The sequence below is a fragment of the Bidens hawaiensis genome, unplaced genomic scaffold, assembly GCF_021521415.1.
Source record: "Bidens hawaiensis isolate Kalapana, Puna unplaced genomic scaffold, B.hawaiensis_p1.1 tig00026067_1, whole genome shotgun sequence".
Classification (NCBI taxonomy): domain Eukaryota; kingdom Viridiplantae; phylum Streptophyta; class Magnoliopsida; order Asterales; family Asteraceae; genus Bidens; species Bidens hawaiensis.
In genome coordinates this window covers 3,018-14,773 of record NW_027494199.1, presented here as the reverse complement: position 1 = coordinate 14,773, position 11,756 = coordinate 3,018, and the positions used below count along the sequence as shown (strand labels likewise).

At 40.4% G+C, this 11,756-nt stretch overlaps 3 protein-coding genes across 3 annotated transcripts; all 3 read left to right on the top strand.

The window, feature by feature from the left end:
- Positions 1-215: 215 nt before the first annotated feature.
- Positions 216-3,242, top strand: LOC143572853 (uncharacterized). Its single transcript, XM_077057901.1, has 2 exons — positions 216-737; positions 3,084-3,242. The coding sequence occupies exons 1-2, from the start codon at positions 216-218 to the stop codon at positions 3,240-3,242; spliced, it is 681 nt and encodes a 226-aa protein (XP_076914016.1).
- A 5,145-nt stretch (positions 3,243-8,387) lies between these two features.
- On the top strand, positions 8,388-9,053 carry LOC143572852 (uncharacterized). Its single transcript, XM_077057899.1, has one exon. It carries the CDS (start codon positions 8,388-8,390, stop codon positions 9,051-9,053), a length of 666 nt encoding a protein of 221 aa, XP_076914014.1.
- Positions 9,054-9,451: 398 nt separating this feature from the next.
- On the top strand, positions 9,452-11,010 carry LOC143572851 (uncharacterized). Its single transcript, XM_077057898.1, has 2 exons — positions 9,452-9,859; positions 10,915-11,010. Exons 1-2 carry the CDS (start codon positions 9,452-9,454, stop codon positions 11,008-11,010), a joined length of 504 nt encoding a protein of 167 aa, XP_076914013.1.
- Positions 11,011-11,756: the final 746 nt, after the last annotated feature.

The following is an 11,756-nucleotide window of genomic DNA, read 5'->3' as shown; positions in this document are numbered from 1 at the left end:
GTGACTACGCGGTCGGGGCCGTGTTGGGTCAACGGGTGGATAAGAAGCCCGTTGCCATTTACTACGCAAGCAAAACCCTTTCCGATGCTTAAATTAATTACACCACTACGGAAAAGGAGTTGCTCGAGGTAGTATATGCACTTGATAAGTTTCGATCTTACATTTGGGGGAGCAAGGTTATTGTTTTTTCAGATCACAGCGCAATCAAGTATTTGATGGAGAAGAAGGACGCGAAGTCGCGCTTGATCAGATGGATTTTACTGCTCCAAGAGTTTGATGTGGAGATTCGCGACAAGAAAGGAAGCGAGAACGTGGTGGCGGATCATTTATCGAGACTTGTGGGACAAGAAGAAGAGGAGAAAGACGAGAGGGCCATCAATGAGTCTTTCCCGGATGAGCAATTGTTTTCTGTTTCAACTTTGCCATGGTATGCTGACATTATTAATTTTCATGTTGCAGATATAATTTCGGAGTTTTGGCCAAAGAAAAAGAAACAACACTTCCTCTCGCAGGTGAAGCACTATGCATGGGAAGATCCGGATTTGTTTAGAGTTCGAGCGGATCAAGTAATGAGGTGGTGCATACCGGAGGAAGAGATGCAGAGTGTTTTGTATCATGCCCATTCATCACCTTGTGGAGGCCATTTCAGAGGCCAGAAGACAGGACATCGAGTGCTTGCATGCGGATTCTATTGGCCTACCATATTCAAGGATGCCGCAGCGTTTGTCAAGAATTGTGTTAGATGTCAACAGATAGGGGGTATTTGAAAGAGGGACGAAATGCCCATGCAACCAATCCTCGTTGTCGACATCTTTGATGTTTGGGGGATTGATTTCATGGGCCCATTTCCTAATTCTCGGTAATCTTTATATCTTGGTGGTGGTCGATTATGTGTCTAAATGGGTAGAAGCAATCGCCACCAAGACGAATGACCATACCGTTGTTTGTAAGTTTGTCCAGTCTAATATTCTTTCACGTTTTGGTGTTCCCCCACGTTATCATTAGTGATGGGGGTTCATGTTTCAAAAACTTTAATTTTGGCAAACTACTTAAACGGTATGGCGTAAACCACCGCATTGCCACTCCATATCACACTCAAACGAGTTGGCAAGTGGAGGTTTCTAATAGGCAAATCAAAGAGATTTTACAAAAAAACGGTAAGGCCCGATGGGAAATATTGGTGAAATAAACTAAATGATGCTTTATGGGCTTACGAGACCACTTTTAAATCCCCTATTGGAACCACCCTTTATCGGTTGGTTTACGGAAAAGGTTGTCATTTACCTGTCGAGCTAGCCCATCGTGCGCTATGGGCGGTTAAGAATATTAATATAGACTATGAGTGTGTAGGTAAACAAAGGAAGTTAAACATATGCGAGTTGGAAGAGTTGAGAGATGAAGCTTATGAGTGTGCATCCTCATATAAAGACAAGATGAAAAGAGTTCACGATGCTAAGCTAAGAAGAAGGATGTTCGAGCAACGAGTGTGGTTGTACTACTCAAGACTGAAACTTTTCCCAGGCAAATTGAAAAGCAAGTAGACGGGACCTTATCAAGTCAAGAGAGTTGGAAAATTCGGTGAAGTTGAGATCAAAGATTTTGATGATCATCTGAGACAAGTGTTGAACGGTCATCGATTGAAGCCCTATTTGGAGGATGCGGATATGAACAAGGAGATACATGAGTCGGAGGTTTGCGTTTTGGCGGACGAGCCGACATATTCGGTTGATTGAGGAACCAAGGAATTTCGAGCTATAGACATTCAATTGCGCTAACCGGGAGGCAACCCGGCATTTGTATATTGTATTTTCTGTATAATTAGTCTAGTTAGCCAATAGTTTTCCTCAAATCGTGCAGTGTAGAGCAAGGATCGAGTGTGGGGAAGTGACACGATGATTAGCGTTGGAATAAAATTAGGTAAGCACGTGCGTCGCTAGAGGGAACCCCAGGTACGTAGGTGATTGGTATGTGGCGACCGAAGCAGGTGGCAGAGGAAATAGCTCGAATAACACTTAACAGATGAATATTTTAAAAGCTTAAAACCATTAAAATTTCCTGATGAAAAGGTGCATCTTCGCGTACCGCGAAGATGCAGGCCTTGCATCTTCGCGTATCGCGAAGATGCTAAAAAGTAAAACGGTCAGTCAAATTCAAAAGTCAATAGTCAACGGTCAAACTTGAATCTTCGCGTATCGCGAAGATGCACAAATCTGACGAAAATTTTTATAAAATACGATTTCCCCATCACTTTCACCATATCTTTCTTATCTTTAACCTTAACCACACACTCAATTCCGGCCGCCACCACCCCTGTCACCACTGTCTCCGGTCGCCACCGTCGTTACCATCACTTTCATTATTTAATTTCATCATCCTTGACGAACCCGATTGAAAGGTATGTATTTAATTTTGTTTGTAATTGGTTTGTTTTTAGTTTGAATGGCGTATATCAGATTTCTTGGGGGTTTGATGAATGCATGTTATTGGGTGTGTTTGGGGATTGATGGGTTCGGTTGATTTTGGGGGTAGTCGATGTCGGTTTTACCGGGTTGGGTTTACCGGATTATTGGAAGTTTTGGCCGGATTTTGAAATGGGTTGTGAAGTTTTTGATGAATGATAGTGTTTTCAAAAGGTTTTTGGTCACCGGAATAATTTTACGGCGAGTTGTCGAGTTGAAGTTTTGAAAAAGTGTGACAAAAGTTGTGATTTTGGGTCGGTATTTTAAGAGGTCGGTGATTTTGGGTATTTTTATACAAAAGGAAATTTTTCGGCGAAGAAAGTTTCGAAAAGTAACAAGTATATGTCGGTTTGTGAAAACGAGTGAGTGGAAGGTGTTGTTTTGTTGGGTTCATAAGTATTTAAGTGTCGGAATTGATTTTTCGTTGAAAGCGACATGTTTTGTTTTGCACAAGCGGTTTTGAGGAATTTATTTTGAGTTTAGTTAAAAAAAATTAAAATTTTAAAAATTCAAAAATATTTTTTATTATGTTTTTATTAGTGAGGGCAACCGCGACCAAAAATGCTATACGGTTGTCACTCATCTTTGTTTTGACATGAACTTATTTGGTATATTTACTTGCAGATGTCGAGGAAAAGGTCCAAACAACAGCATGCGTTTGACTCTACTTCTCAGCAGCATACACGCGTGCCGATCAGATATACAGGAAACGAGGTTGAGGCTTTCGGGGCCGCAGTTGAGGAGATCACCGGGGGAGATGAGCAGGACCACCAAATATTATGATTCCTCCCCGATACTCCAGAATATGAGATGTATAAGCAGATTTGTGACATGGAGATATTCCGACATCGTACGTTTGATTGGGAGGCGTTAGAATCTATTGGGCAGGTACCGAGACTTGATAGTTTGTTATCGGGACGTTGGAGAGATATTTTGAGGTTTGAGTAGAAGCAGTATGTGGAGCTGATTTATGAGTTTTACTCCAATTTTTGATATAATCCGAAAGATTTTGATGAGCCATACGCGGTCAGCTTTGCGTTAGGGAGAGAGTTGTTTCAGTTCAAGGTGCCCTGGTTTGCTGTGATTGCAGGTTTATATGGGGAACATGAGGTGACTGGTCCCGAGTTTCGGGAAAGTATTCGGGGGTTTACTACGGGGTCGGCTGCTTCTCAGCCTCACTGGATTTCGACTACCGATTTGGCTAGATTTTGGAGGACTATTGGAGATGGCGAGTGACGGGTGGATTGTAGAACCACCCTTAACTGTAGTATTTCTTGTTAAAACGTATGCGTTTATGTTTAATTTCACGAATTTGGATTACTACACTATGTCGTGCGTTTGTAGGTTCAAGTGCTAAAAATGGCGATTCAAGTGAACTATGATGGAGAGGAGCAAAGGACTCGAGAGTTGGCGATGGCAGTCAACAAGTCAAAGAAGATCAAGTGTGTTGGAGCTAAGGCTACCGTATCTTACGGTAGGGTTCCACCGTAGCTCCCTACCGTAAACAGTTAGAACCTACCGTAGTGGTTTTCAAAGCCACCGTAAGCTACGATGGCCACCGTAGCTTACGGTGGGGCCTGCACGCTGGTGACGGCTACCACTCCAATTTAATGTTATAATTGGCTTTTGAGATCCTTTTCATGATATTCCGTGACAGACATTTGTGGGGGGGGTGATTTTGGTGCCTTGAAACAATATTTTAGGTGATTTTAATTGAAGATTAACACTATAATCTTTGATTGCTTTGGATTAAAGATTGAATCAATGATGCCAATCATGTGTGGCTAAACCCTTTGGTGTTTCTCTTAGATGTAAGGTTATTCATAATACACTTATGTTTATTGTTCCTGAATTTGGATTGGTTATCTAATTATTAATGTTAGTATAGCTATGATGTTTGTTTGATTGTTTGTAATTTGTCCATATCGTGTTAAACCTAGTTTCGTTCTATACATTCTTGGTGTCATTGACAATTGAGATTTAGTAGAAGGAATGAGGGTTAAGAACATATTGATTGATTAACAAGTAACAACCTTGCGTTCAAGTAATCCGAGTACTTAGTTCTTGATTAATCACAAATATCACATTTACACAAAATCAAGATATTATGATTTATCCATTGAACTTTAATAAGAGTGTTGCGTGATAACCCAAATTCCAAGAGAAATACTTGCTTGATCAAATTGTTTACAATTTTCGTATTAGTTAATTTAGTTCTTAAAATCTAATCAAAAACCAACTTGAAAATTACTTCCTGTCATTTATATTTATATTAGTTTAAATGTAAGCTACTCAGTAACGCATATTCCACAAACTCCTCATGTTCGACACCCACTTACCGCTATCTAGTTTGTTGTAATTGGTTTATTTTTGCGCGAGTCTTCGGCCTCGTGCCAAATTTTGGCGCCGTTGCCGGGGACTAGTGCGCAACGTGTGTTATTTTTGTACTTTTTGTTTAAATTGTTATTGTCAGTTTTACGCGGGTTGTGCTAGTTTTCAAGTACTTACAGGTATATGCATACAAGACGCTCTTGGTCTTCATCATCGTTAGCGTTTGATCCTGAAATCGAGAGAACCTTTCGTCAGAACCAGATTCTGCAAAGGGAAAACAAGGTGAACCTACTTCAACCGTATTTAGCTTTCAACCACCAATCAACCTTCCACCCTTGACAAGTTTTATGCCCACTCAAGGACAATATTCAAATTCATCACAACAATCACGTTTTCATTCTCAACAACACCCAATTTACACTCAACAACCATACGCATTCCCTCAAGACCCACCCATAACCCATACTTCACCGGTCAAAGATCGGGACCACATTTTTTTGGTGGGCCACGGTATTGTGATGGCAATGAAGGGTATGAAGAGTTTGAAGAAGGTTATTCAAGTGGGGTTGATGGGAATCAGTTGAAGATTCAAGGGCAGTTTGGGTATGGATCCGACTTTCAACCGCAACAACAAGTGCAACTATGGGGTGGGCCACTTATCAATCAAGTACAACAACCACAACCATTGCAACAAGTTCCACAACAACCGCATTATCAACAACCTCAATTCCAACAACCAAATCCCCAACCACAAGTTCAACAGAATATGCAACAAAGGTCCGTTTACTAACAAATGGGTCAACCAAGAGTACCATTGGGGGTACCAAGAAGACATGCAAGGGAAATGGTTAGGGGAATAGAGGCTCATTTTCGACCAATTATCACCAATAACCCATCTCTGGTGGTTATTCCTCAAAACTAAAATGGAAGAACATTTGAGGTGAGAACTAATGCACATCAAAGTTTACCAAAGTACAAGGGTCTTGCAATGGAGGAACCCTATTTTCACTTGGAGACATATGACTCTATTTGCAACACGATTGGGGGTCAAGGTTTCTCACCGGATGAGGTGAAATTGGTTTTGTTTCAATTTTCGTTGGAGGATAAGGCGAAAAGATGGTTCTACACATTGCCATCCGCATCAATTTACACTTGGTCCGAAATGCAACAAAGGTTCTTAGAAGAGTTTTACACGGCCCAAAAGGCTAATGATGCGAGACGAAGTTTGAGGTCTTTCTAACAACAATCGGGTGAAATGTTTCATTAAGCATTCGAGAGGTTCAATATGATGATCAAGAATTGTCCTCATCATGGTATAGCTCTTTGGGAGTTGTTAAATGCGTTCCATGAAAGGTTGAATGGGGAAGATGAGAGGGATTTAATGTCAATCACAAATGGTACATTCGGTACCAATTATGAACAAGATGATTGGGCATTTTTGGAGAAAATGTCGGTCACTTCAAAGAGAAAGGCTCAAACTGCAAGAAGAGCGAGACCGGCAATTGGAAGACCGCAAGTTCATGCCGTGGAAGATGTGGGGGTACAAACTACTAATCAAAGAATTGATGTTTGTACCAATTGTAATGAGTTGGGTCATGGGGCTGATGTGTGTACCATAGGTCAAGAACAAGTTGAAGAGGTAAATTCACTTCAAGGTCAAGGGGGTGGTAATCGGAATTTCAACATGAACTCAAACACTTATCACCCCGTGTTGAGAAATCATCCACATTTCTGTTATGGAAATCAAGCAACTCAACTCAATCCGAATTTCCAAGGGACTTTTCAAACCACCTTTATCCCTCGTCAACAATACTTCAACCAAGGAAATCAAGGTCAATTTCAAGGAACGGGTGGTAATCAAGGTGGATCTTCGGGCCAAAGTTCATCAAGTGGGAATGAAGTGATGGACATGCTAAAGATGATGCAACAAGAGATGCAAAAGAGGAATCAGTTGGATGAAGCTCGTGTACAAAAGGATGAAATTCGTGATAAGGTCATTCAATCATTAACAACTCAAATGGGCCAACTTGCAACTGAGGTATCCAATTTGAAGAAGAATAAAGGTCAACTCCCGAGTGACACCAAGGTGAACCCTACTCACACTACTTCTCGCAATGCAGATTAATCAGGTAAGTGTTTTAAGAAGTGGTAAGGAGTTTAAAATCAATACTACACCGGAATTAGTTGAAGGTGTGGTAGAGGATGTGACGGGAGTAGAAAGTGAAGATGAACAATCTTCACCCATTCAACCCCCTAAACCATCCACGTTTTCAAGCAAAAAGTCGGATCAAAATGAACTTTTAAACGATAAAAGTAAGGAAGTGGGATAGGTTCCAATTCAATTTCCTTCGGCTTTGGTCGATCCGAGTAAGAAAAATGTGATTTTAAAACGGGATCCTCAAAAGGAGGAGACGTGGGAGGTATTTAAACAGGTTAAAGTTAATATTCCTTTACTTGAGGCAATAAAACAAGTACCCGATTTGCGAGAGGTGGTGAAAAAGGAAGTTATCAAATGGTTGGATGCGGGAATCATCTATCCAATTTCAGACAGTGCATGGGTAAGTCCAACACAGGTAGTTCCAAAGAAAGCTGGCATTCAGGTAATTAAAGATGAAAGTGGTGAACAAATCGCCACCCGACCGGTAACCCGGTGGCGAGTGTGCATTGATTATAGGAAGTTAAATGCGGCTACCTCAAAAGATCAATTTCCATTACCTTTTATTGACCAAATTATTGAAAAATTATCGGGTAAAAAATTTTATTGTTTTTTGGATGGTTACTCGGGATATAATCAAATTGCAATCCATCCCGACGACCAACACAAAACCACATTTACATGTCCATATGGCACTTTTGCCTTTAGTCGAATGCCATTAGGATTGTGTAATGCCCCGGCCACATTCCAACGATGTATGATAAGTATTTTTTCGGATACGGTTGGGGATTCACTTGAGGTATTTATGGATGACTTTTCTATTTTTGGGTCAACTTTTGAAAGATGTCTTGATGAATTGGAAAAAGTTTTAAAACGTTGTGTTGAGACTAATTTGGTTTTAAGTTAGGAGAAAAGTCATTTCATGGTACAAGAGGGTATTGTGTTGGGGCATGTAGTTTCAAGTCGGGGAATGGAGGTAGATAAAGCAAAAATTAAGGTTATTTCTTCATTACCACCGTCGAAAAATGTAAAAGGGGTAAGGTCGTTTTTGGGGCATGCTGGGTTTTACTGGTGGTTTATTAAATGTTTTAGTGTGATTACTAACCCTTTATGCAATTTGTTGCTAAAAGATGTTGCATTTGATTTTACTAATGATTGTTTGCAAGCATTTGATGTTTTGAAGGAAAAATTAGTGCAAGCACCGAATTTGCAATCGCCGGATTGGACGTGATACCACGATTGGAGCAGTTTTGGGTCAAAGAATTGATAAGAAGCCGGTGGTGATTTACTATGCAAGCAAAACGTTATCCGAGGCACAATTGAATTACACCACTACTGAAAAAGAATTACTTGCGGTGGTGTACGCCTTAGATAAGTTTCGGTCATATATATGGGGAAGTAAGGTTGCGGTCTATTCGGATCATAGTGCGGTTCGTTACCTCATGGAGAAGAAAGATGCAAAACCCCATTTGATTTGTTGGGTCTTATTGTTACAAGAGTTCGATTTGGAGATCCGAGATAAGAAGGGGTGTGAAAATGTGGTGGCAGACCACTTATCGAGGATTCCTTTGGAAGGTGTGGATGATTCATATGAAATCAATGAGAGATTTCCGGATGAACAGTTGTTAGTCGTGTCCACTATACCATGGTATGCGCATTTTGTCAATTATCTGGCCACGGGTGAGATGCCGAAAAATTGGGCCAAGAAAAGGAGACAACAATTTCTCTCCCAAGTCAATCAATATATTTGGGATGAGCCCGATTTGTTCAAAATTGGTGCCGATCAAATCATTCGGCGTTGCATTCCCGAATCGGAAGTTCAAGAGATTTTGGCACATGCTCATTCATCCGCTTGTGGTGGTCATTTTAGTGGGCAAAAGACGGGTTATCGAATTCTTACAAGTGGGTTTTATTGGCCCACTATTTTTATAGATGCAAGTGAATATGCCCGCCATTGTGTTAATTGTCAAAAGATGGGCGGAATTTCAAAACGGATGAGATGCCGTTACAACCCATATTGGTGGTTGACATTTTCGATGTATGGGGCATTGACTTTATGGGCCCGTTTCCAAATTCTTGCGGGTACTTATATTTTTTGGTGGCGGTAGATTATGTTTCAAAGTGGGTCGAGGCCATAGCAACAAGAACTAATGATCACACCGTGGTATGTTAGTTTGTTCAATCCAATATTTTTGCAAGATTTGGAATTCCAAGAGTGATTATAAGCGATGGGGGAACGCACTTCAAGAATTTCAATTTCGGGAAATTGTTAAAGCGGTATAATGTGAATCATCGAATTGCTACTTCGTATCACCTGCAAACAAGTGGACAAGTTGAAGTGTCCAACCGACAAATTAAAGAAATATTGATGAAAATGGTGCGGGTTGATAGGAAGGATTGGTCGGTGAAGTTGGATGATACACTATGGGCATATCAAACCGCTTATAAAACGCCTATAGGAACGACTCCTTACCGGTTGGTTTATGGGAAAGGATGACATTTGCCTATGGAGTTGGCTCATCGAGCATTGTGGGCTATTAAGAGTGTGAACATGGATTACAATGAAGCCTGTGGGTTGAGAAAGTTGAAGTTGGCGGAATTGGAAGAGATAAGGGATGAAGCATATGAATGTGCATTGGCATACAAAGATAAGTTGAAAAAGGTTCATGATGCCAAGTTGAGGAAGCGGGTTTTTGAAGAAGGGCAAAAGTTTTGGTTATATAATTCACGGCTTACGCTTTTTCCCGGAAAATTGAAAAGCAAATGGATGGGCCCGTATGTGATAACACGAGTGGGTAAGTTTGGTGATGTGGAAATTGAAGACTTGCAAAATCAAGTAAGACAAACTGTGAACGGACACCGACTTAAACCATACTTGGAGGGTAAGGATATTAACATGTGGGAAGTGGACAAGGTGGGCTACCTGGTGCGGTTGCCTGAGGAAATAACCAAATAAACGGTCTAGGTTTTTTGTATAATTTAGTTTAGTTTTTGTTCAAATTTGGTCTTCAAAATTACCTTTCTCGTTACGAGGTTGTCCAAATCAAGTGTGGGGAATTCTCAAGAATCTCTTCACCGTGTTGAGGACAACTCGGGTTTTTCATGGGGGGTAGGGTAATTTCTAGTTTTTTTTATTTACTTTTTCATGACTTTGTTTGATTTAAAAAAAAAAGAGTTTTCCATCAGGTGCCACCATAGCTTACGGTGGACTTGATAATCCCTACGGTGGCTAGCTGGGTTTCTCACGCTAGGACCTACCGTAAGCTACAGTAGCCACCGTAGCTTACGGTGGATGTGAAAGAGCGACGGGCTCCTGCAGGTTATAAAAAAAAAGTTTTTAATAATCCGAAAATCCTAGCCACATAAACATTTATCTTCTACTTCCCTCCATTCATCTCACCATCTTCCTAACATCTTTCTCTACCAAACCCTAATCCCCAATTCATAACCTCTTCAAATCTTAACAAAAATCAAAGATTTTTGGGTCTAGATTGACTAGATTTTCGCAAGGAATCACATTCTTTGCTTGGTTTTCATCAATCTTAACTTTTTGGGGTTCGATTGTGGACGTTTTTGGTACGAAAATCTTGAACAACAAGTGGGTTTTGCAAGTGACTAGTGGTTTGAGTGATTAGAGGGTTTAATTCGGCTTAAAGGTATGTTTCTCTTCACTCGTTTGCTACAAAACTCATTAGTTAAGATTACATGTTGTACATTACTTACAATTGCTTGTTGAATGGAGAAAGTTTGATGATAGTTTGAAATTGTGTTATGGTTGTGAATATGGTATGGAAAATTAAAGTTTGACAAAAGTTGAAGACGGATTATGCTTATGTTTAAACGAAATGATGTCAAAATTTTGTGAAAAATGATTTATGACTTTCATATATTCACAACCTTAGAAATAAGCAAGTGTGGGAATGTATATAGAGATTAATACTGATTTGGTTAATGTGTGTCATTGTTTAGATGGGACGTTCTGCTAAGGATAAAGGAAAAGGGATTGCGGGTTCCCCTAGCAACTCTGCTGCCGAACAAGCAAAAAAGCGGAGGTTAGAACAATAACAAGAATGGGAAGAAGAGGTGGAGTATGTTAAACCAGGTTGGACTCATGGACCACTAACAGATCATGATTTGAGTTGGCAACCAGAGTTGTTTCACGAGAAAATGAATACATTGATAAAGAAGTACGACGCATTTATTTGTGAGAAAATGGTCCCGGAACGTGAGTTTGGCCCGTTTGATGTTTTTGATCGATTCAAGGCATTGGGTTGGGAAGCAGCCCTCAGGTGTTATGATCGAAACGAGAAGTATGTTTTCATCGATGAAATTGAAGAATGGATGGCAACGTTAAGATGTCCTTCGTTTAATAAACCCTCGGGGATGAAGCTTGTTGGAACTGTTAACAACATTGAGGTCACTATGTCATTTGAAACATTGAGGCAAATTGCACGATTTGACAGTAAGCCTCAAAGAAACTACGTATATCCAGATTTGAATGACTTGTATTATCAACCCGACAGGCATCCAACGTGGAGAATGATGTTGGAAGCATTGTTTTTACCCGGAACTTATGATGGGAAGTTATTGAGGAAGAATTTGAAGATTGAGCCACAGATGTTGCTCACCATTTGTTTACACAATATCATGGCAAGAAGAGGGGATATGCAAGAAGTTCGGTATCTCGATGTCCCGATTCTATATTCTTTGATGCATGGAGGACCACTTGTTTCATTCCTGTATAAGCCGCAATAATGTGAATAGGAAGATTATTCCACATTGTCGGTTGATTACCGCATTGTTGATGCGGT

Excerpts from the sequence above, each read along its gene's own strand:
- LOC143572852 (XM_077057899.1), top strand. The coding sequence starts at position 8,388 with ATGGAGAAGAAAGATGCAAAACCCCATTTGATTTGTTGGGTCTTATTG.
- LOC143572851 (XM_077057898.1), top strand. The coding sequence starts at position 9,452 with ATGGAGTTGGCTCATCGAGCATTGTGGGCTATTAAGAGTGTGAACATG. Across the intron at positions 9,860-10,914 it reads ACATGTGGGAAGTGGACAAG|ATGGGACGTTCTGCTAAGGA; the intron begins GTGGGCTACCTG and ends GTCATTGTTTAG.
- LOC143572853 (XM_077057901.1), top strand. The coding sequence starts at position 216 with ATGGAGAAGAAGGACGCGAAGTCGCGCTTGATCAGATGGATTTTACTG. Across the intron at positions 738-3,083 it reads CAGCGTTTGTCAAGAATTGT|ATGTCGAGGAAAAGGTCCAA; the intron begins GTTAGATGTCAA and ends ATTTACTTGCAG.